We start from the raw sequence: 22,589 nt of genomic DNA, 5'->3' as shown, positions 1-22,589 counted from the left end.
ACGTTTACAATATTGCAGAATTGTGATAATTGATATTTTGTTTTCTGGCATATTATGTATTTTTCAAAAACCTTTTTGGTTATATACATTTTGCCTGTATACTATTACTGTGTATTTTCTATTTCAGAAATACATATACTTCAGCACTTTGGACTTCATCACTCACACCCCTGATGAAGGGTTTCCCGCAACGCGTAGGGTGATGGGTGTCCTATAGAAGTCTGTGCTTCACCCTATTCTTGTCTGATCTGACAAGTATTTTATCATGTTATGTGTCTGCACTTCATATTTGTTATTTTTTCTATGCAGTTGATTTTATGTCTACTTAATAAATACATGTTTTAATTCATTATTTGGTGTTATTTCGGCCTCAAAAGTCCCATTCCCTTCAGGGGGGTTTTTCTTTTCAACAATTTTTCCAGGGATGTTGGCCTTATAACACCTAGCCCTGCTTAGATGAGTGATCCTTTTGTATCTCCCTCCACCCAGAGGGAGTGGGCGGGACCATCCAGTGCCTCAAAAAATGGCCCTGTCCGCCTTAGATGAACATTAACCCTTTACACATGCATTAGATCATAAGATGCAGACCAGAAAAGAAAAACCCCAAAAAAAAAACAGCAAACTGTTATATGCATTGAAATTATTATTATCATAGCAATATATATATGCTCTAGTTGGAATGAGCACTTGTTGGTGGGCAGATTGATGGGTTAAGTGTATTTTAATGGGTTAAGTATATTTGGAACATACCCCACTCAGATCTCCTTGATGGTGACATGCAGTCATGTTCCTCCGTCCTCTTTGCTCAAGCGACCCTGGTATTAGCATGATTGTGACCCCTCATGGGAAAACATTCACTGCTGCTCTCTGGACAGCACATTTCCTGCAATGTATGTTACTTCCGGGTCCCGGAAAGCACGCCATCCACTCTGCGCTCCGGGACCCGTGTCGCGTCACTTCCGGGGCTGAGACGCAGTGTAAGGCCCGCCTTTGTCTGTTGCTGTGCTGCCACCTATCGGCTGGAGGAATACACTGCGCCCCGAATGTGACAGCATATATGGCTGCATAATTGTATAGGTGTGCCACTATGATCCACTTGTAACCGAGGGGAAAAACAACAGCCTAGCTAACATCATAGCTATCAAGAGGGGAGATGCCTGGCTGAACAGGGGGAGGGGTATGTGCGCTCCATATGCCTGATTACACTTCAATTTGCGTAAATATAGGGACTGGTTTCAAATGACCCCTAAATTCTGCATGCCATACATTTCTAAATTGTGTCCCCTTGATTTCTTGATAATTGAATAACCTCAATATACTCTAAATTCAAGTGTGGCACCAAGTGTTAAGAATGACTGCAATTATTATACTTGAGGTTACTCCTTCAAATATAAGGAACTATGTTATAGCCCCCCAAACAAAGGGGGTGTTAATTAATTCAATAAAGAATCCTGGTATTAAGCTGACAAAGGGGCAAACAGGAATCAGCAAAAAAAAAAAAAAAAAAGGAAAATAATTTTAAAAATAAATAATAAAACCCTTCTTTTGGGTATTATTACGCACTGGATAATCATGCCCTGCCCCCTTATATGACACATGTCCTGCAAGGTCCACCTACTCTATTGTACCGAGTAGTGTTCCAAACTGATATCATGCGAGATCATTGACATTACATTTTAAAATTACATTTTAGAACTGCCATGTATACAAGTGTATGTGTTAAGAGAATATATGTTATTTTAAAACAATCATATATATATATATATATATATATATATATACACACACGATAAAAAAGCAAGGTCCAAAAACTATGCAGGTGCAGCTAAAATATACAAAAACATTTAAAACCATTAAAATAATGGATCTGCTAAAGGTTCATTATTGCTGAAACTATCGCCAACAGCATATTTAATATTTTGTTTAATAAAAATGGATGGTGATGTGGACCAAGTCCACCCAAAGTGCTCATGCCCAAAAACCTGTCCCATTTGGTGGAATACGTGAACTATGGTTCTATCCTGAACCTCATCCTCCTAGGCTCCCCTCTTGCCACCTAACCACCCATCCCTCCCGTCTCCCCCTCCTATTCTTATCATCACTCTAAAATCCCTCATGACAGTGGCTGTGGGATGCACTGTACCTGCATCAACGTATGACAGCTGAAATATCTAGACACTCATTCAATCCCCTAGGACAGTGAACCCAGTAAATGAATCCAGTATGTTTCTCTACTGCATAACTTTTGGAACCTAAGGCCAACATCTGTGTAGCCTGTAATGGACTCCAATCCAAAGGCTTTCAGACCCGTTGATTTTTTGTCGTGTACATCCCGAAAGTGGCAGGAGAGAGAATGTTTGTCGAAACCTTTGTGGATGTTTCTTTTATTTTTCCCCAAACCTTGTTCTGAAAGGGCGTGAAGTGCGTCCCACGTAAAGGAATCCGCAGGGACAGACGAGGCCATAAACCACAAACTCTGTGGAACAGTTGATACTGTCTGGTGACATGTACTCTCCCATCTATCCCCATGACCTCTTTTTTCCTGTGCCACATGTATTGGCATAGTCCGCAGTTGGGCACTCCACATCTGTGGGATCCCTTCTGATCGAATATGGTCTTCCACATGGGTGCTAACTCTGTCCTGGTGGGTTTGACTCGACTTGGTGCTATGACGCTCTTTAGATCTTTCGGTCTACGATAAATAACCTTAGGTTTATTTGGAATTGCTCCTGAAAGTAGAGGGTCTTTTTCTAGGATGCCCCAATGTTTTTCTAAGATGTTTTTGATGGCAAATGCTTTTTGATTATATTTGGTGCAGAATGTCACTTGATAATCCTCTCTTGCTTTCTTTTCATGACTATATCTGCCGCTCCTAGACTTCCTCTCATCCGTATATTCCTGCCTATATTTTGTATAGGCTGTATGTATACATTGGTTATCGTATCCCTTCTGTTGGAATTTTTTAGTCAAGATAGAACTCTGTTCTTCAAAGTCCTCGAGCTTGGTACATGTGCGTCTCAGCCTGCAAAATTGTCCCAAAGGGACGTTACGTATCCACCTGGGCTGATGGTGGCTCCGGGCATGAAAATACGAGTTGCCTGCTGTGGGTTTGAAGTGGGTTTTTGATGTAATACGTCCACCTGGTTCCACCTTGAGTTCTAGATCCAAAAAAATCAATTTTTCCTTATCCACCACATGTGTGAACTGAATCCCATATGGATTATTCTGGCAGTATTGGAAGAATCCCTGTAGTTCTACGTCAGATCCATCCCAGATGACGATTATGTCATCGATATAGCGGGCAAAGAGAACCAGGTTAGCCCCATATGAGTTGTTCCTCCAAATGTAGTGATGTTCCCACAACCCCATGAACAAATTTGCATAACTAGGGGCGAACCTGGCTCCCATCGCTGTGCCCCTGAGCTGCCTAAAGAATTCTCCCACAAACGTAAAATAATTATATGTCAGGGTAAACTCAATGCACCCTAATAAGAATTCTATTTGGGTATGATGGAGTGTCTGATTTTGGAACAAAAAATGTTGTACCGCCTGTAACCCATGCTCGTGCTGAATGGAGGTGTATAAAGAGCATACATCCAATGAAACCCATCTATATCCCTCTTGCCATTCACAGTTGGTCAGGACTTCAAGCATATGGCCAGAGTCACGAATATAGGAGGGCAACTGCATCACCATGTCCTGCAGGAAGAAGTCAATATAATTCCATTAAGGGTGTGCAATATTAGTACTGTGAGATAAAGACATGAAAAAAAGCATATTTTAAAATATCATTATAGGCCAACTCCAGACAAATAAAAAACGATCTCCTGCAGAAGGACTGTGCCTGCACATTTTGGTCTAAGGGAACAATTAAAGGTAAGATACTTCCTCCGGTCTTTCCCACAGCTAGACCAGTCCCTGCAGCTTCTGCACCCAAGCCCTCTAGGGTCCTGACATCATCAAGACCAGAGCAGGGTCCATAGACTGCGGGGGAGCGCCATCTGTCAGGGGAACAGAGGATCAGGAAGTAAAACTGTTTGTCCATCATATAGAAGCATGGTGCTGGGTCAATTTGTTTTATTTGTCAACAGCGCTGCTTGTGTGTTTTTATATAGTTTTTTTGGTTGCTATTTTTTCCCCATTGTTGTTATTTTTTTTACTATTTTTTTGTAATATTTTTTAAAAAATTTTTAGGAGCTTTGTTGGAACATTTTGGTGAAGAATCAGGGGTCTAAACAGACCTCTGCTGTTCCACCTTTGAGACGGGGAAAGGAGACTAAGGACACAGCCCTCAATCATTCATCTTGAGCATTTCTCGTCATTCCACTAAACACAAGAGAATACGTATTGCTAAAAAATGTTCTCACAGCAATGGATCACAGGAAAAATCAAATAGAAAGCACATTGTTAAACAACCATTTTCTGTTAACAATATTGGTAATCTTCATGTGGTACCAGGCAACCTGCGGCCTGGTGGTGGGACTTCTTTCTCTTTAGGACCTTCTCAAAATGTCCGCGCAGTTGGGATCCCGAACACGCCCGAGCCCATTCCTAGTTAGCAGAAAGAAGACGAAGCTAGCTGCCCACCTAACCAATTGTCTCCTGGATCCTATTCCCTCGCAACTACTACAATCACTTTCTTATTCTATCATATGTTCCCTCACATCTTCAATCTCTCTCTCTCTACTGGAACCTTCCCCTCTAAAGCATGCACAGATCACTGCCATACTTGAAAAGCCCTCACTGGACCCCACACACCTGAACAACTTAATACCCATCTCATTGCTCCCATTCAACTGTCTTAGCTGCTACCTAACTGAAAATAACCTTCTTGACCCCTTACAGTCTGGCTCAATTCAAAATACTAAACACATACAAAGCCATTCACAACTCTGCCCCGAGCTACATCACCAATCTTGTCTCCAAATATCACCCAAACTGTCCTCTCCGATCCTCTCAAGACATTCTGCTCTCAAGCTTCCTTTTCTCCTCCTCCCATGCTCATTTCCAGGACTTCTCCAGAGCTTCTCCCATCCTCTGTAACTCTACCTCAATCTGTCCAGCTATCTCCTACTCTGGCTGCCTATAGGCGATCCCTGAAAATGATTCTCTTCAGGGAAGCCTATCACACCTCCAACTAATCTTTTATCACTTACATCAGCTCATCAGGTAAAACTTTTTGTACGACTTGCCCCTCCCTATTAGATTGTATGTTCTTCTGATCAGGGCCCTCTTAACCCTCTTGTATTTTATTGTATCTGTACTGTCTTCCTTTTATATTATAAAGCGCTGCACAAACTGTTGGCACTATATACAGTAAATCCTGCATAATATTAATAATAATAGTGGCCTACATACTGTAAGTGTCCCTCTTCACAAATGTCAATATTGGTAGCAATTAATATTGTGGTGACTCCCACTCGATGATGAGGGTTTTTGGCACTATGACCTTTATGTGAATTCTCCCATGTGAAAACGCATTTCCCAATAAAAAAAAAAAAAAAAAAAACGATTTTCTTTCAATTTTGCTATTTTTTTTATTGCAACTCATAAAAAAAATACAAAAAATAAACATAATAAATGAAAATGAAGAAAAAAAATATTGTAAAAAATAGAAACAAATTCAGCATAACAGGATAAAAAACTTATGGTTAAAGAAGCTCGTACTTATGCTTACAGGAGGTGGACACAAAGATGAGAACCGCCCGAATTTTAGGGTCTAATTTTAATTGTGTATGTTACACTAAAAAAGTTGTGATTACCATTTGCTTATCTTTTCTTTGTCTATATATATTCTCTAGATTGTATGTGCTTTTTTTTTTATTTCTTAGTCGATGTTCCCTAAGTTGTATGCCTGTGTGTTACAACTGTTTGGCAGCAGTTTGTATGTGAAACTAAGCAACTTGTCAGATTTCTAAAGAGGATAACATTTTGGTGCCCATTTAAGTGGAGCATCTCTAATTTACCAGCCAAAGTGTTTGATGCTTCAGGAGCAAAAGTCTCAATCAAGAATGGAAAGATTACAAGAGCAATAGTTTCCACCAAACATGGCAAGACTCCAAGAGCACCAGCCTCCACCAAGCATTGGAAGTCGACAAGAGCACCAGTCTCTACCAATCATGGCAAGACTCCAAGAGCATCAGTCTCCACCAAGCATGGCAAGACTCCAAGAGCATCAGTCTCCACCAAGTATGGCAAGACCTCAAGAGCATCAGTCTCCACCAAGCATGGCAAGACCTCAAGAGCATCAGTCTCCCCCAAGCATGGCAAGACCTCAAGAGCATCAGTCTCCACCAAGCATGGCAAGACCTCAAGAGCATCAGTCCCCACCAAGCATGGCAAGACCCTGAGAGCACCAGTCTCCACCAAGCATGGCAAGACCTCAAGAGTACCAGTCTCCGTCAAGCATGGCAAGACTCCAGGAGAACCAGTCTCCACCAAGCATGGCAAGACTCCAGGAGAACCAGTCTCCACCAAGCATGGCAAGACAACAAGAGCACCAGTCTCCACCAAGCATGGCAAGACAACAAGAGCACCAGTCTCCACGAAGCATGGCAAGACCTCAAGAGCACCAGTCTCCAACAAGCATGGCAAGACTCCAGGAGAACCTGTCTCCACCAAGCATGGCAAGAATACAAGAGGACCAGTCACCACCAAGCATGGCAAGATTCCAAGAGCACCAGTCTCCGCCAAGCATGGCAAGACTCCAAGAGTACCAGTCTCCGCCAAGCATGGCAAGACCTCAAGAGCACTAGTCTCCACCAAGCATGGCAAGACATCAAGAGCACCAGTCTCCACCAAGCATGGAAAGACCTCAAGAGCACCAGTCTCCACCAAGCATGGCAAGACATCAAGAGCACCAGTCTCCACCAATCATGGCAAGACCTCAAGAGCACTAGTCTCCACCAAGCAGGGCAAGATCTCAAGAGCACCAGTCTCCACCAAGCATGGCAAGACTCCAAGACCACCAGTCTCCACCAAGCATGGCAAGACTCCAAAAGTACCAATCTGCACCAGGCATTGTAAGATTCCTAGAGCACCAGTCTCTAAAAACCATGGCAAGACCCCAAGAGCACCAGTCTCTGCCAATCATGGCAAGACTCCAAGAGCACCAGTATCCACAAAGCATGGAAAGACTCCAAGAGCACCAGTCTCTACCAAGCATGGCAAGACTTCAAGAGCACCAACCTCCACCAACCATGGCAAGACCTCAAGAGCACCAGTCTCCACAAAGCATGGCAAGACTCCAAGAGCACCAGTCCAAGCATAACAAGACTCCAATGAGGATGAAAAATAGGGGCCAGAAATTGAATGGCAGATTGTTGAACACTAAAATGATTGTTGTCAAACAACACAGAACTGTTGCATCAAGTGATAATGGAATTCAATATCCACCTTGAAGACCCACAAAATCAGTACACAGGAAACTTCACAAAGCTGACATTCAGGCCCCGTTCACATCGGGGCGACGCTACTTCGCACCGCGACCTCAGAGGTCGCGGTGCGAGCAGCGCGCCGCGACCTCGGAGCGGCCGCCACGGACTTCATAACATTGAAGTCTATGGCGGTCGCCTCCTGGTCGCCCCAAAGAAGCTCCGGACCCTTTTTCTAAGTCGGAGCGACTTGTGTCGCTCCTATTAGAACGGGTCCGCAGCTTCCCTATGGGAGGCGACCAACGGCGACCTGTGAGGCGACCAGGTTGCCTCACAGGTCGCCTCAGTGTGAACCAGGGCTCACGGAAGAAATAAAGCAACACAAAAAAGGAACAGCTACAATATAGCTGTTATGGTTACCAACACTTCAGCTAAACAGGCACCAGGATTCTCTTTGGAAGTCAGACAAGAAAACACAACATGTATTGCACTACCATACAACCTAGAGAGCATAGACAAAGAAAAGATAATTGCAGCATTTGTCTTTTTTTGGTGTATCCTGCACAAAAAAGTTACATGCCCTAAAATACTGGTGTTCACAACAATGTGTCCCCTCCCCCTCATTATTTCCCTTATCTTAAATGTCCTTTTACAGCACCATATTCTTTCATGTCATTCACTGATGTCTTTAAAGCTTTATGAATGTCCTGATTCCTTAAAGTGTAAATGATGGGATTTACCATGGGAAGCACCAAATAGTATATAAAGGAGATTGCATTATAAACGCTGTCAGTGAGCGTTGCAGTCAGTGTCAGTGCATATGAAGCAAATGGTAATCCGAAATATAATGAAACCACCAGGAGATGGGAGCTGCAGGTGGAGAAGGCTTTCCGTCTCCCGGCTGATGACTTCATCCTGAGGATGGAGATTATGATCAGTATGTAGGACAAGGCAATAAATCCAAAAGGTACATTAAGCAGATAACCTATCACCCATCCGTATATGTAAAGGGGTCTTGTGTTTGACATAACACATACCGGAGTGGAGAATGCAGTGTATTCACAAAAAAAAAAATAGACGATGACAGGGGCACAAAATATTAGAAACATCATGTAGAAAAAACAAACTGCTACAACCGCAGCTGAAAACAACCAAAAGCCAATGACGAGGTATAGGCACAGTCTATTATGCATGAGAGCAGCATATCTCAATGGGTGACATATCGCCAAATATCGGTCATAGGACATCAAAGTCAGCAGAAGAGTTTCAAAGACTAAAACAGCGTTCACTATGTTCATCTGGACAACACAATCAACATAAGGAACGACACTTCTTCCCCATAGGATGTTTTGCAGCACCGACGGTTCAACGCTTGTGGTACCAACAAATTCACAAAGGAGTAAATTGCTGATCAGAAAGTACATGGGGGTGTGGAGACGAGGGCTCTTCCATATTAGAGAGATGATCAGAAGGTTCTCAATGCAGGTAACGGTGTAGATAATCAATAAGAGAAGGAAAAGTGGAATTCTGTATTCATTAAACCCATTAAACCCAACGATCAGGACATTTACAACAATTGTTTCATTCCTTTGACGTAACACCTGCGGAAAAGTGATGGTTAATATTTTAGCACCTAGCATGATATGCAAAGCTAAAGTGTATCAGAAACCTATAAACAAAAATGTAATATATTGCAGCTTACTAGCTCTTATATGTTATAGTGCAGTGATGTTTTCTCTCTTCAGGCTTTTTTTCCTTTATTTTAACCTGGTGGTCCTGCCAGTACCACACTTCCGGTCTTAGGGTACCGACCCTTACTCACTGTGCTGGATCTATAGAGGAGTGGCATTGACATCCAAGAACAGGAAGTGAGTTAGGACTAAAGAACACCTCCTCTGTCCTCTTCTCCAAAATGAGAGGGTGGGGATGACAAGGTGGCAGATTGTATGTGGGGGATCCAGGGGAAGGGGCAGCTTGCAAAACACAGGAGGCTGCAGCTGAGGCCACTGCCATTCCACAGTGCTTTGCAATCTGGGCAGAGTTGTATAAAGTACTCTAAACCCATACTTGAGTAAAAGTACAAGTGCTCGATCAAAAAGTGACTTGAGTAGAAGTGGAAGTGCTCGATCAAAAAGTGACTTGAGTAGAAGTACTAAAGTATTCAACATTTTTTGTACTTAAAGTGGAGTTCCACCCTAAAATTATACTTACCTCCATCTTCTTGCTCCGGGTCACCTGAAAAACAAATGGATAATCACATTTTTTTTTTTTTTTTAACTTACCTCGTAGAGAAGAAAATACTTACCTTACTTCCTTCTTCCTCCCCTCGGTGGCCACGGCCCGTCGTCACTTCCTGGCTTTGCAATGATTCCTGGGAGCTGCACGTCATCGCTTCCAGGAATCATTGCGCCTACACCGGCCCCGGCGTCAGTTCCGGTGCGCGTGCGTCATTCCCTTCTAAACAGCTTCTGGGCATGCCCAGAAGCTGTGGAGGGATGACGCGCGCGCACCGGAAATGACGGCGAGGCCGGTGCAGTGCATCGTGGGACCGAAGAAGACGGAAGAGGACGCCGAAGAGGATCGCGCTGGCTTCAAGCTGCCCACACCTGAGATGGCAGCGCTGGACAATACTTTTTCAAGGTAAGTATTTGTCCTAAAAGGTAATTGCAACCCGGGACAGATCAGAGGCTATCCATTGTGGAATGCACTAGCCCTGACTGTCCCGGGGGTATTTTTATTAAAAAAAAGTATTCCAGGGTGGAACTCCGCTTTTGCAAGTATTGCAAGTAGTTTTTTTTTTTTAATTTTGCTACTCAAGTACTGAAAGTAAAAGTACCAGTACTGTGTTATGTAGTTATTAAAGAAAGAAGTCAAAAGTTTGAACATCATATTGTTTTTTATTATTTCAAATGCAGCTTTTATTTATACATACAGTAGCATTTATTTTCGTATGCGCTGATAATACACATGTTGTGAGCTTCATGAAACCTGCCATCTACTGTTCTGGCAGTGGTAATTTTTATAATTGTAACGAATAACTATGCAGCACAAAAAAAAAATATCGGAGTAGAAGTATTGAAATCATTGAAAAAATGTAGTGAAGTAAAAGTGGAAGTAGGAGAAAAAAATTCTACTCTAGGAAAGTACAGATACCGCCTTTCGGTACTTAAGTACAGTAGTGAAGTAGTTCTACTTAGTTACTATACATCTCTGAATCTGGGGCTATTTTTAACACCATATGTGGGGTCTGGAGGCTCTGCTGATGTAACACTACCAGCTATATGGACACCACATGCATGGGGAGATGCATAAATCTACACCATAAAGATCAGTGGGAGAAGCAATTCTTTGATACAATTCGGCAGCAAAAATGCCCACGCTCCTTCTTGCTCATGTAGCAGGATTTCCAGGCATTGGGCCTGATGTGGATCTGCCATGGTTACCGGTGACACCTTCAGTCCATTTAAGCTGAATACCCAAGTGTGAGATTTGAGTCAAGGACCAATCCAGCATCTTTGGTTTGTTTTGTTTATTTGATATTGGAGATGGGAGAATGGAGTGAGTGGGATACTCCTCTGGCTCAACTAGGTACAAATGGGACACTTTGGAGAAAAATGCCTTTCATCGCTGTCTTGACGCCAGCTGGATGCTGACCAATGCTTGCTGGCTCTTGAAAAACACTGACTTGCTGTACTGTACTTGAACTTGACTTCTTACACTCTGGTTAGCTCAAAAGTCCAGGACTGTACTGAGAACTGACTTCTGACGCTCTGGTTAGCTCAAAAGTCCTGAACACTGCTCCCTCCAGTCCTCCCTGACTCAGGTACCCTCTGTATACTGCTTCTGCAACTCTCAACACTGCACACTGCACCCTGTACACTTTCAACACTTCAGGGTCCAACGGCTGGCACCCTCTCTGTACTTCAGTGTCCTCTCACTAGGCACCCCCTCTACACTTCAGGGTCCTCTCACTAGGCATCCCCCTCTACACTTCAGGGTCCACACACTGGCTCCCCCTCTAAACTTCAGGGTCCACACACTGGCACCCCCTTTACACTTGCTCCTGCACTGGCTAGCTAGCTCCTGGATACCTATGACCTTCACCAGAGTGGTCCCCTCTCTCTAGGCAGACCCAAAGGGGTCTGCCTAGAGAGAGGGGACCCTCTCTGCTCTGCTGGTCCTCTGCACCGGATCCTCTCTGCAGCTCAGCTCAGCCTTCTGTCCCCTCTCACTAGGCAAGCCACCTGGGACACCGGATTCCTCTGACAGGAGGAGAGACAGCTGTACCCTCCCTCCTGTGACTCTGCTTCCCACCAAAGACGCTGCGACATGTGCTCCCCTGAAACTTATACCCACTCCCAGAATACTGTGCAGCAGAATCTGCCTTTCTGGGTTAGATACAGGCCTGAGTGTGCCATTAGCTGGGTTTCCTCAACTGCCCAATGAGAACCCTCTCATGGAGCACAGTGGGGAGACTCCCCAGTCTCAACAGCCACACCTGGGAGCCACGACAGCCCAGCTGAAAATTGTGGCCCTGCTGATAAGTAGACAAGGCCCACTATACTTTACCTAGCACCTTACCTAGCATCTACCTTGTAGGGTGCTACACTCACTTTACTTTATTTATATTGGTGTATATATATATATATATAATTACAGCCATTTGTAAATCAGCAATGTGTTTAAAATAACATAGCTAGCAATCAACACATTTCCTGGGGGTCAACGGGCAATGCATCCTGAGCTCATGACTTGTTGTAGTTACCTATTTCCCACGTAACCAGGTGCTGGGCTACAGCAATATGGAGAAGGAGACATTGCCATTTATTCTTCTCTCCATTTTTTGAGATACTGATGTTATGCTGCACCATTCACCTCTGGCTAGCAGGGAGAGAACTAAAGCCTAGCAAGCCATTAGACTTATTGGCAGAGAGCTAAGAATCCTGGGAGTTGTAGTTTCGGATGGCAGCCATACAATGGGATAAATAGACTCTTTACACTACAGATCCTAATAGGCACTGTTCAGTAGGAGGAGTGGGGGATGATTTTAATTAAATTGCCCGGTAAAGTTCTTCCTCTTGGCACCAATTGACTTAGAGAGAAAGAGCACCTCTGTCCGGATATCCACCTGTCAGCAGGAGACCATCAGTGTTGGAAGTAACTGCGTTTAAGTAAACGGCGTTACTTAACGCAGTTACTTTTCAGGGTAACGAGTAATCTATCTGATTACTCGTTTTCTCCCTGTAACGCCGCTGCCGCTACTTTCGGCTGCATTACCGCAATTACATCTACCGCCACTAGGTGGCAGTAGATGTAATTGTATTCCCCCTCTCCTCTATAACCGCTGTCCGCGGTACTGGAGAGAGAAGAGGAGGAGACGAGTGAGTCACGCGGTGCCAGGACAGGAGTCGGACAGTCACAGGCTGCAGCAGGCTGAACAGCGCGCCAGGAGGACAGGAGAGGGCATAGAGTCCGGCGATCCAACCCAGCTATTGCCGCCCACAGTGGATGTGGAGTGAGGTGAGGTAAAATGGCGCTGCCTAGCTGAATAGAAAACTATATAAGGAAGGGGTTAAATTGTTTTTCACTGGGTACATCTTTATTGCCGCCCACAGTGCCAGTCTGCCAGTGCCACACTTCTAGGCAGTATAACTATTAAGTTGTGACTTTTGCCTGGCAGAATATGATATAAGAAGTCAACCACTGCCAGTGGCTGTTACTTTACTTACAGACTCAGTACAATTACAAAACGATATAGTCCAGGCCAGGAGGAGACTCCACCACCAGTCCACCACCACAGGGCAGTAGGGCACTGGGCAGTGGGCAGCAGGAAGTCCACCACCACCAGTCCACCAACGGTCCAACGCACACAGCCAGCCCAGAAGAGGAGAGAGGCAGAGACAGGCAGGCCTGAGGCCTGCAGGAGGACGGAGCCAGAGGGACCCGGACAACAAAAGTCACAGTTACTTTGCTGAGTAACTAATTACTTTTTCAATGTGGTAACTGAGTCAGTAACTCAATTACTTTTTGGGAGAAGTAATTTGTAACTGTAACTAATTACTTTTTTAAACTAAGATGAGCAACACTGGAGACCATACCAGTGGAGATCCAAGCCTGAGACTTGGAGTGAGGACACCTGGGGGACAGTGACGCACCGCCCACATAACAGCACCTGCACTGCTGCCACATTGAGACTGAGGCATCCCCTTACCCTCTGTTCCCCAGCACTAATCACTGGGGACTTATAGGAAGAGACTAAGGAGGCCCCTTTCTACAGCAAAATGTAACTGCTGCATCCTAGGAACAGGTAAGAGGGCTATTCACCCATTGCTGACACTGCTAGCAGGGACTGGGCAATTGAGGGCAGGACACTAAGGCTCCATGTACACGGGACGCTGGAAATGGCCGTTTAGGAGCAGTTGGGCGTTTTTTTTTTCAGAAGCCCCTGAACCCCCCTACATTTTATCTTATCTGTCCATGTACACCAGGTCGTTTACAGTCATTTGCAGGCAGTTGCGTTCAGGGACTGTTTTTAGAACGCAATTATTTGCGTTCGAACGTGTGTTTCCCGGTGTTTCAAACGCACAAACGCGTCCGAACGCGATGACCCGCGTTTAGCGTTCGTGTTTTTCCATTTTGAAGGGGAATAATTTTTTTGACCTCTAGGAACGCTTCTAAACGCAAACGCCCGCAAACGCCGCTAAACACGACCGAACGGACGTTTCAAACGTTCTAAAAATTCCAGCATTCAAAGGGACTTTTAACAACGTCTCGTGTACATGGAGCCTAAGTGTACCCAATCTATGCAATGCACTTTATACCACACTTAAACCAAACCTTTGCCACATATGAATCACATCTACCTTACACTTGTGCTGAGATTATACCATACCTTTACTGCACCGATACCACATGCAGGTTAATTGAGACTGTCTTTAAGTGCACAAATGCTCTTAAAAAGCCCCAATGATAGCTGGCAGAAGAACATCTCAAAGGACTGCCCCCCCTATAATAAATTATTCTGCAAACCCCTTTGTTCTCCTGCCCCCTCCACTAACATCTTCCTTTTCTTTTGGGCAGTACATACCCAGTTGGTCTAGGACTAGCATTGCTGCCAAAAGTGCACAAAAATGGCGGTATAGTTCAAGCACTCGAAGATTAAACTTTACTACTGCTCACTGCTGAACTTGAGGAGGCCTTGCTACTGTTGATGCCAAATATAATCGAATGCCTGGTCCCTACTGTTGATCACTTTGAATGCTAAATTGTGTTATTACCTAGTTATTGGTATACCCTGGTATTTCCTAATTACCAGCAATATTGGGTGACAATATATTAAGTTTGCCTTTGCTACCTGGTTGGGTGTCTGTTTTCTTTCCTATAGCACTACTTTTGTGTGCTAAGAATTACTTTCAGTGAATTCCTGTGACATTGTATCTGGACACTCAACCTGGTGATGGGGGGCTGAGGTTCATAAGATGCTCAAGGTAAAAAAGAGGTCTCACCCTATCCAGTGTTTGTATTAGTTCCCTGATCCCTCATTTGCCCTTCAATGCAGCCGATCAAGAACAAATTGGTTTAATTGGCTGCCCCCTACTGTACATATCTTTTAGCGCTGAATTTTTCTATATTTTAGCCATTACATTGGCAGTACAGTGGTAGTGGAGAGGAATATTGTGTGAGCCATCACATTGGCAGTACATTGGTAGTTAGTGGTGGAGAATGCTATGTGTGTTGTTACATTGGCAGAGCAGTGAACAGGTACAGTGGAGGTCAATGGAGAAGAATGCTGTGTGTGCCGTTATATTAGCAGTCTGAGTCAGTCTACAGCTGGGCTGCTATTACTGACAGCAGAGTAGAGAGCACAATACATAGGACGTTATAAAAAGCACCAACATGACATCATATTTAAAATATCCATAATATATATACCATATCTCACATTTTTGTAAATATTTTATTCTATCTTTTCATGTGACAACACTGAAGAAATGACTCTTTGTTACAATGTAAAGTAGTGAGTGTACAGCTTGTATAACAGTGTAAATTTGCTGTCCCCTCAAAATAACTCAACACACAGCCATTAATGTCTAAACTGCTGGCAACAAAAGTGAGTACAACCCTAATTGAAAATGGCCAAATTGGACCCAATTAGTTATTTTCCCTCCCTGGTGTCATGTGACTCGTTAGTGTTACAAGGTCTCAGGTGTGAATGGGGAGCAGATGTGTTAAATTTGGTGTTATCGCTCTCACTCTCTCATACTGGCCACTGGAAGTTCAACATGGCATCTCATGGCAAAGGACTCTTCTGAAAAAGAAGAATTGTTGCTCTACATAAAGGTGGCCTAGGCTATAAGAAGATTGCCAAGACCCTGAAACTGAGCTGCAGCACGGTGGCTAAGATCATACAGCGGTTCAAAAGGATAGGTTCCACTCAGAACAGGCCTCGCCATGATCAACCAAAGCCTGTTAGTGCTCAGACCATACACCGCACACTGCATCAAATTGCCGTCCCAGAAGGAAGCCTCTTCTAAAGATGATGCACAAGAAAGCCGGCAGACAGTTTGCTGAAGACAAGCAGACTAAGGACATGGATTACTGGAACCATCTCCTGTGGTCCGATGAAACCAAGATAAACTTTTTGTTGGTTCAGATGGTGTCAAGCGTGTGTGGCAGCTACCAGGTGAGGAGTACAAAGACAAGTGTGTCTTGCCTACAGTCAAGCATGGTGGTAAGAGTGTCATGGTCTATGGCTACATGAGTGCGGCTGGTACTGGGGAGCTATAGTGAACTTCCCTGAGCCCTTTATAGAACACTATTTTCTGTTGTTTTTTGTTTATGTCTAAATTGGATTTTCTTATGATCCTCCAGTGTTCTGGGCCAAACAAATTGTGCTATAATACCTTATTCTTGACGGAAACAGCCGTGGTTGGGATCCTTGGTGATACCGACACAACTGCTATTACACAGCGATTTTATAAGTGAATCTATCTTAGAGGTATAGATGACTGGTATCTGCATTCTTTAGTTGGTGATTAAGGAAGTAAATACGTTAAATCCTTTGCAATATGGCGTATTGCATTGATGCAAATATAGATCAGGAGATAGAAGTTGCTTTTAATAATCAAAATGACTCTGATTCCCCTATTCAGGAACCCATAGGAGAGCTTTTTAAACAACATAAAAAACTAGTTCTCAAGTCCTTAAATAGGAAATGGGACATTGCTTCATTGCAGTCCCATATTAAACATCAGATTATTCCACGGGGCCTACGAGAGAGGGTGACCCCTGCGCAACATCTACACACCCCCAGATTTTTGGAGGTGTGGAAAAAAAGTTGTATTGACAGGGGCATACAAATTATGAACCTCATTATCGAGGAAGAAAAACTACAGCTTCAGGATCTACAAGTAGAAATTGAAGCAAGTTTCAATACCCTTGAACAATTTAAAGAAAAGGAAGAGTTTCAGAAACTAAATGAGACCTTAAAGAGGGAAGTAGAAAAAACACAAAAAAAAATCTTAAAAGCAATAAACAGCATAAATTTAAACAAAATCTCCAGGACTGCGCTAGTGAGGAATTATTTAATCCCACTATTAATAGAAGTAGGAGCAGGTCGAGGGGTAGAGGTAGAAGGAACAGAAATTGGGGCTGGTCATCTGGAAGTGAATCGGATGCGGGGGACAAGTCCGTGTCTTTTTTAGTCCCGGGCTTGGACCCCCCATCCGAGGACTCTTACTCCCAACAGTCAGAAGCCCCACGTGGGACACTAAAAGAAAAGGGAAATTCAAAAACAAAGAAAAAAGAGGGCCAATTCAAGGGGGGCCCACAAAGGGCCACGAGATCCAGCAGTCGCCAAAATCATCAGTGAATTCACCTGGTGGTGACCTCAAGGTTGTCAATCTCTCTAGTTTCGATCTTCAGGAGAGGCATATCAGTTTACTTAGTAAAGGTCTATCTTTTGCCCCCGTATCTGCAATGACTGAATTTGAGGTTTTTAAAGATATAGCATTATTCCTCAGAAAGGTTATCTTTAAGATTTGGCATGACAGGGGGACTGATGGGACTAAAGTAGAGACATCCCCCACTGATGATGATACGGAACTAATTGAGATCCTCACATCTCTATTGGATGAGGGACAAGACCTAGAGGATGACACATCTGTAGCCGAAATGATAAGACGAGATGCACATTTGCCGATCAGGTCGACTAAAATGCCCTCACTTACAAAACATCGAAATATCAAGGTATTCCTTGATTTGGTCAAGGAAGACATTGGTAGGGTAAACTGGCAAAGGGGTAGATTCGACAATCTAAGCAATGAAGAGAGATCAGCTCTCAAAGAACTTATGGAGGCACCCAATGTGGTAATTAAGGGCAGCGACAAGGGAGGCAATGTGGTCCTCCTGAGTGAGGACTACTACATTAAGGAGGTCTTGAGACAATTAAGTGATACTACCACTTATTTAAAACTTCACGCTAATCCATTTCCCTCCCTTGTCTCTGCCCTTAACCATAAACTCTCTATTGCTAAAGAAGAAGGCCTCATTTCTAAAAAGGAAGCAGATTATCTTCATGTTAAAACGTATAACATCCCTACGTTTTATACTATACCCAAGCTGCATAAATCGCTCGACCAGCCCCCAGGGCGACCTATCGTCTCGGCAGTGGGCGGCCCATTAGAAAGAACTGGTAAGTTCATCGATGCCCTCATCAAGGAGTTAGTGACTGCCCTCCCATCTTTTGTACAAGACACCAGGGATGTACTCCGTAGGCTCTCTCAGATCTCTGCCCCCCGGATATACTCCTGGTGGGCATTGATGTTGAGAGTTTATATACTTCCATCCCACATGAATGGGGTCTAAGGGCAGTCACACACTTCTTGGAGGACAGATTCCCCGAGCTCGGCGCCCATAACGAATTTGTCATCGAGCTCCTGGAATTCCTCTTGGGTCATAATTTCTTCTAGTTCATGAATGGGTACTATCAGCAGATTAGAGGTACCTCGATGGGGGCACCGTGGGCCCCGGCCTACGCGTGCCTCCATCTTGGTCTTTGGGAGGAGCAGGTTATTTATCCATCCTCAATGTACCTCAGCCACTCACATATGTGGCTGAGGTACATTGATGATGTCCTGCTCCTCTGGAAGGGTACCCCTGCTGAATTGGACCGATTCATGGGCGTTTTAAGCCAAAATGACCGCAATATACGGTTAACATATACGGCGAGCTCTAACAGTCTCCCCTTTCTTGATCTCCTTATCTCACTGGATGATGGGGAGATCAAGACTAAAACTTATCGGAAAGACACTGCGGCCAATACACTTTTGGCCGCAAGCAGTCATCATCCTAAACACTTGGTTAATAGTATTCCGGTCGGGCAGTTCCTACGTCACAAAAGGAACTGTTCAAAACCTGCAGACTACCAGGAAGAGGCAAAACAACTGCACCAGAGATTCAGGGAGAGGGGATACCCTCATAGTATTATTAAGAAAGCATGGAAAAGAGCAGGACTAAGACCAAGATCCACTCTACTTGGTGAGCAACAAGCAGGGACCACACATGTGACGACTGTTGGTGACCGATACCCTCGTATTATCACCCAGTACGGCACACAATGGAAAGAGGTTAGGTCAATCTCAACAAAACACTGGCAGGTCCTTACGGTATCCCCTCTTATTGAAAAACTAGTAGGCCCTAGACCCCTATTTACAGCTAAAAGGGCAAGAAACCTGAAAGATACACTCTGTCACTCCGAATTCGTTAGGTCACCGAGTAATGAGAATTGGTTAACTTCCTTACCACAACTAAAAGGAATGTTTCCGTGTGGCCACTGCCAAATTTGCAAATTGGTAATAAAGTCAAAAACCTTCACAAGTTGTAATGGGCAAAATAGTTTTACCATCAATGACTTTATTAATTGCCAAACAGAGAGAGTCATATACGAAATTATATGTCCTTGTCAAAAATCATATATCGGCAAAACCAAACGCCAACTTAAAACACGCATCCTTGAACATGTTGCTGATATTAAGAAGAGAATTGATAAAAGGACGATTCCTCTTCATTTCATAGAACATCACGATGCCAGTCCCGAGGGTCTAAGGGTCAGGGGGATCTATGCTCTTAAATTACCTGCAAGGAGGGGAGACTTCGACCAGATCCTCCTCCAGAAGGAGAAGATGTGGATCTTTAAGATGGGTTCTTTAGTACCAGTGGGACTTAATGTGGAATTTAGTCTACAGCCCTTCCTGAACCCCTGAACCCTTTGCCCCTCCTGACTGTTATCGTGATGTTACTGGCCTTGTTTCCATCAAAATTTGATTATATTTGGCTCTATATGTAGCTCCAACATCTTTATGTACCTAGGAGTCTAAAGGCTAACCCCAATATGTAGCCTCCCCTTCTCTAAGGTTCCTGATACTACAAATTGGTAAATTTAACCTCGGGACCTAGTTTCTGTAGTACACAAAGGGTCCCCATCCCTAACTTTTTATTAATCCACATTAAAATTAATTATGGCTATTTATATCAAAGAATGCAGATATTATCAGCCATCCTTATTTTTTCCTCTTCTTTTTCTCTATCTGTGTAATTTAGTTTGCTGTGTAACTTTTAATCACTTGTATTTGTTTATTCACTTTACTTACTTTAAGAACATAGCCCTGTTTCCTTGGCGACATACTTGGAGTCAGTGCTATTAACTTTGCTGGTAGAATGGCAAGATGCATCGAAGTATCCTATTGGATTTATTATTAAGGAGCGAGGACATCTTGTGGAGGAGTATGGTAATACATCCCCCTTGAGTCCCGCACATGACCAAATGATTAATTAATTACTGCCAATTAGGGGCGGTATATATCGGTGCATCTTGATTACATTCAGTAGCTCTGAGGAAACCAATCTGATTGGTGAAACGCGTCAGCGTCCGGCATTGTGTACCGAGCACCCAAGCAATAAGCGACATCGAGTCCCCAGCATAGGATCCATATTCATCGCTCCCCAGGCTGTTCCCCGTGAAGGCGTCCGGCTGTTCGGCTATACAGGAAGTGACGACCGGGAGGACACCTCTGACCCGGAAGTCAATCTCCGCGGCCGCCGGCTAAGCCGCATGGAGTGGTAGAACGCCGCCGGGTTAGAGCGACAGGTTCACTGGATCTGGGGGACCGTGCCGCCCAATACCGCTATTCATCTTTCCCCCCCCCCCCCCCTTCACTTGGCCAGGACATCGGCATACCTAAATGCAAAGGTAAACACATGATACAGTGATTCTGTGAACTAGGACGGTGAAACTTTACCCGTATCAACTATTTACTTCAAGTATAGTGACTGTCCATTTACTATCTACTCTGAAGTTTTCCTCAATACCAAGGACTGTCTCCAACTTGATGATTCAACTATAAAGTCTCTTTAAGACGATCCAGTTCACATCTCCTTTATCTTGGGGAGTTATCTACCACAATCAACGATTTAATCTTGATTAATCATGTTGGAACTCCACTGAAAATCATCAGACTGGCAGCTATCTACGCCACCAATATCTTTTCAAGAGTCTTTGCACTACATTTAGTTTACCATTTTGGTGAATTTCAGCCAGGTCTTGTTCATTCACATTGTTTATAGGGGTACTACTGAGGTCCTCACACTGTACCCTGCACATTATCCAGCCTACTAGGTATGCTGGTTTGCGCAGGGTTAAAGTGTTTATGAATATATGGTATGTCTTTACATGCATGGGTGCTCAATTATTGATTTTAACTTTTGTTGAGTTTGTGTCACCATGGTCTGCCACCTTATTGTCTGTTTCTGTCTTGAAATCAATTTTTAAGGCATACGTGCCTAAATAAATTTATACTTTTTACTTATACATGTCTGTGGTGCCCTTAGTTGGCGGTTGGGCTATAGAGTAACAGTGTATTCTGTATTCTCTTGGTCTCCCAACCTCTTTTCCTGGGTTTTAACATGGTGGTAAGAGTGTCATGGTCTATGGCTACATGAGTGCGGCTGGTACTGGGGAGCTACAGTTCATTAAGGGAACCATGAATGCCAACATGTACTGTGACATACTGAAGCAGAGTATGATCCCTTACCTTTGGAGACTGGGCAGCAGGGCAGTATTTCAACATAACGACCCCACACAAACCTTCAAGACGACCACTACCTTGCTAAAGAAGCTGAGGGTAAAGGTGATGGACTGGCCAAGCATGTCTCCAGACCTAAACCCTATTGAGTATCTGTGGGACATCTTCAAATGGAAGGTGGAGGAGCGCAAGGTCTCTAACATCCACCATCTGTGATGTCATCATGGAGGAGTGGAAGAGGACTCCAGTGGCAACCTGTGAAGCTCTGGTGAACTCCATGCCCAAGAGGGTTAAGTCAGTCCTGAAAAATAATGGTTGCCACACAAAATGATGACACTTTGGGCCCAATTTGGACATTTTCACTTAGGGGTGTACTCACTTTTGTTGCCAGCGGTTTAGACATTAATGGCTGTGTGTTGAGTTATTTTGAGGGGACAGCAAATTTACACTGTTATACAAGCTGTACACTCACTACTTTACATTGTAGCAAAGTGTCATTTCTTCAGTGTTGTCACATGAAAAGGATGAATAAAATATTTACAAAAATGTGAGGGGTGTACTCACTTTTGTGAGATACTGTATGTATGTGTATATATATATATATATATATACACACACACACACACACACACACACACACAAAGTACTGGTATTGGTATTTCCCCCATTCCATAGAGCAGTTTTGATCTTCCAGAAGCTGTGTGTAAAAGCCATCCTTCATACAGTGACATTAGCAGAGTACTTACTGTGTTCTTGGCACTGTTCACCTCACTATTTATCCTGGGAATATAAAGATTTCTATTATAATAATCATCTTCCTGAGTATGTTGGAGTCCTCCATGTATGCCCATACTCCGGAGAGGTTCAGCTGAGCGTTACATCCGATGACTTCTCACATCACCTTTTATATACTTTTCTGATCAATTACTTTAGTGGTGATCAATCCCAATGGGGGCCAATCATTTCCCAATGGTAATCATTAGTTTATTCCCAATACTGGGAAAACAACCTTGCTGCGCTAAAAAAAAGCCCATCTGATTTCATCACAAAGCAAGAAAACTATCCAAGAACAAAGAAAAGAAATGGAAGGTTGTAATCTCTTATATATCACTGTAATTATTAATTTTATGTAAGG

The 22,589-nt window shown here is 43.7% G+C and overlaps 1 protein-coding gene across 1 annotated transcript; it reads right to left on the bottom strand.

The window, feature by feature from the left end:
- Window positions 1-8,005: 8,005 nt before the first annotated feature.
- On the bottom strand, window positions 8,006-22,305 carry LOC309544640 (olfactory receptor 1M1-like; the record flags this gene model as incomplete). The annotated part of the gene is made up of 2 exons (XM_082243544.1): window positions 8,006-8,974; window positions 22,207-22,305. 2 exons carry the CDS (start codon window positions 22,303-22,305, stop codon window positions 8,006-8,008), a joined length of 1,068 nt encoding a protein of 355 aa, XP_082099670.1.
- Between the last annotated feature and the right edge of the window lie 284 nt (window positions 22,306-22,589).

Source organism: Pelophylax lessonae, assembly GCF_965119305.1.
Source record: "Pelophylax lessonae genome assembly, chromosome: 1".
NCBI lineage: Eukaryota > Metazoa > Chordata > Amphibia > Anura > Ranidae > Pelophylax > Pelophylax lessonae.
The sequence above is the reverse complement of the archived record's forward strand: the minus strand, read 5'-3'. Positions and strand labels throughout refer to the sequence as shown.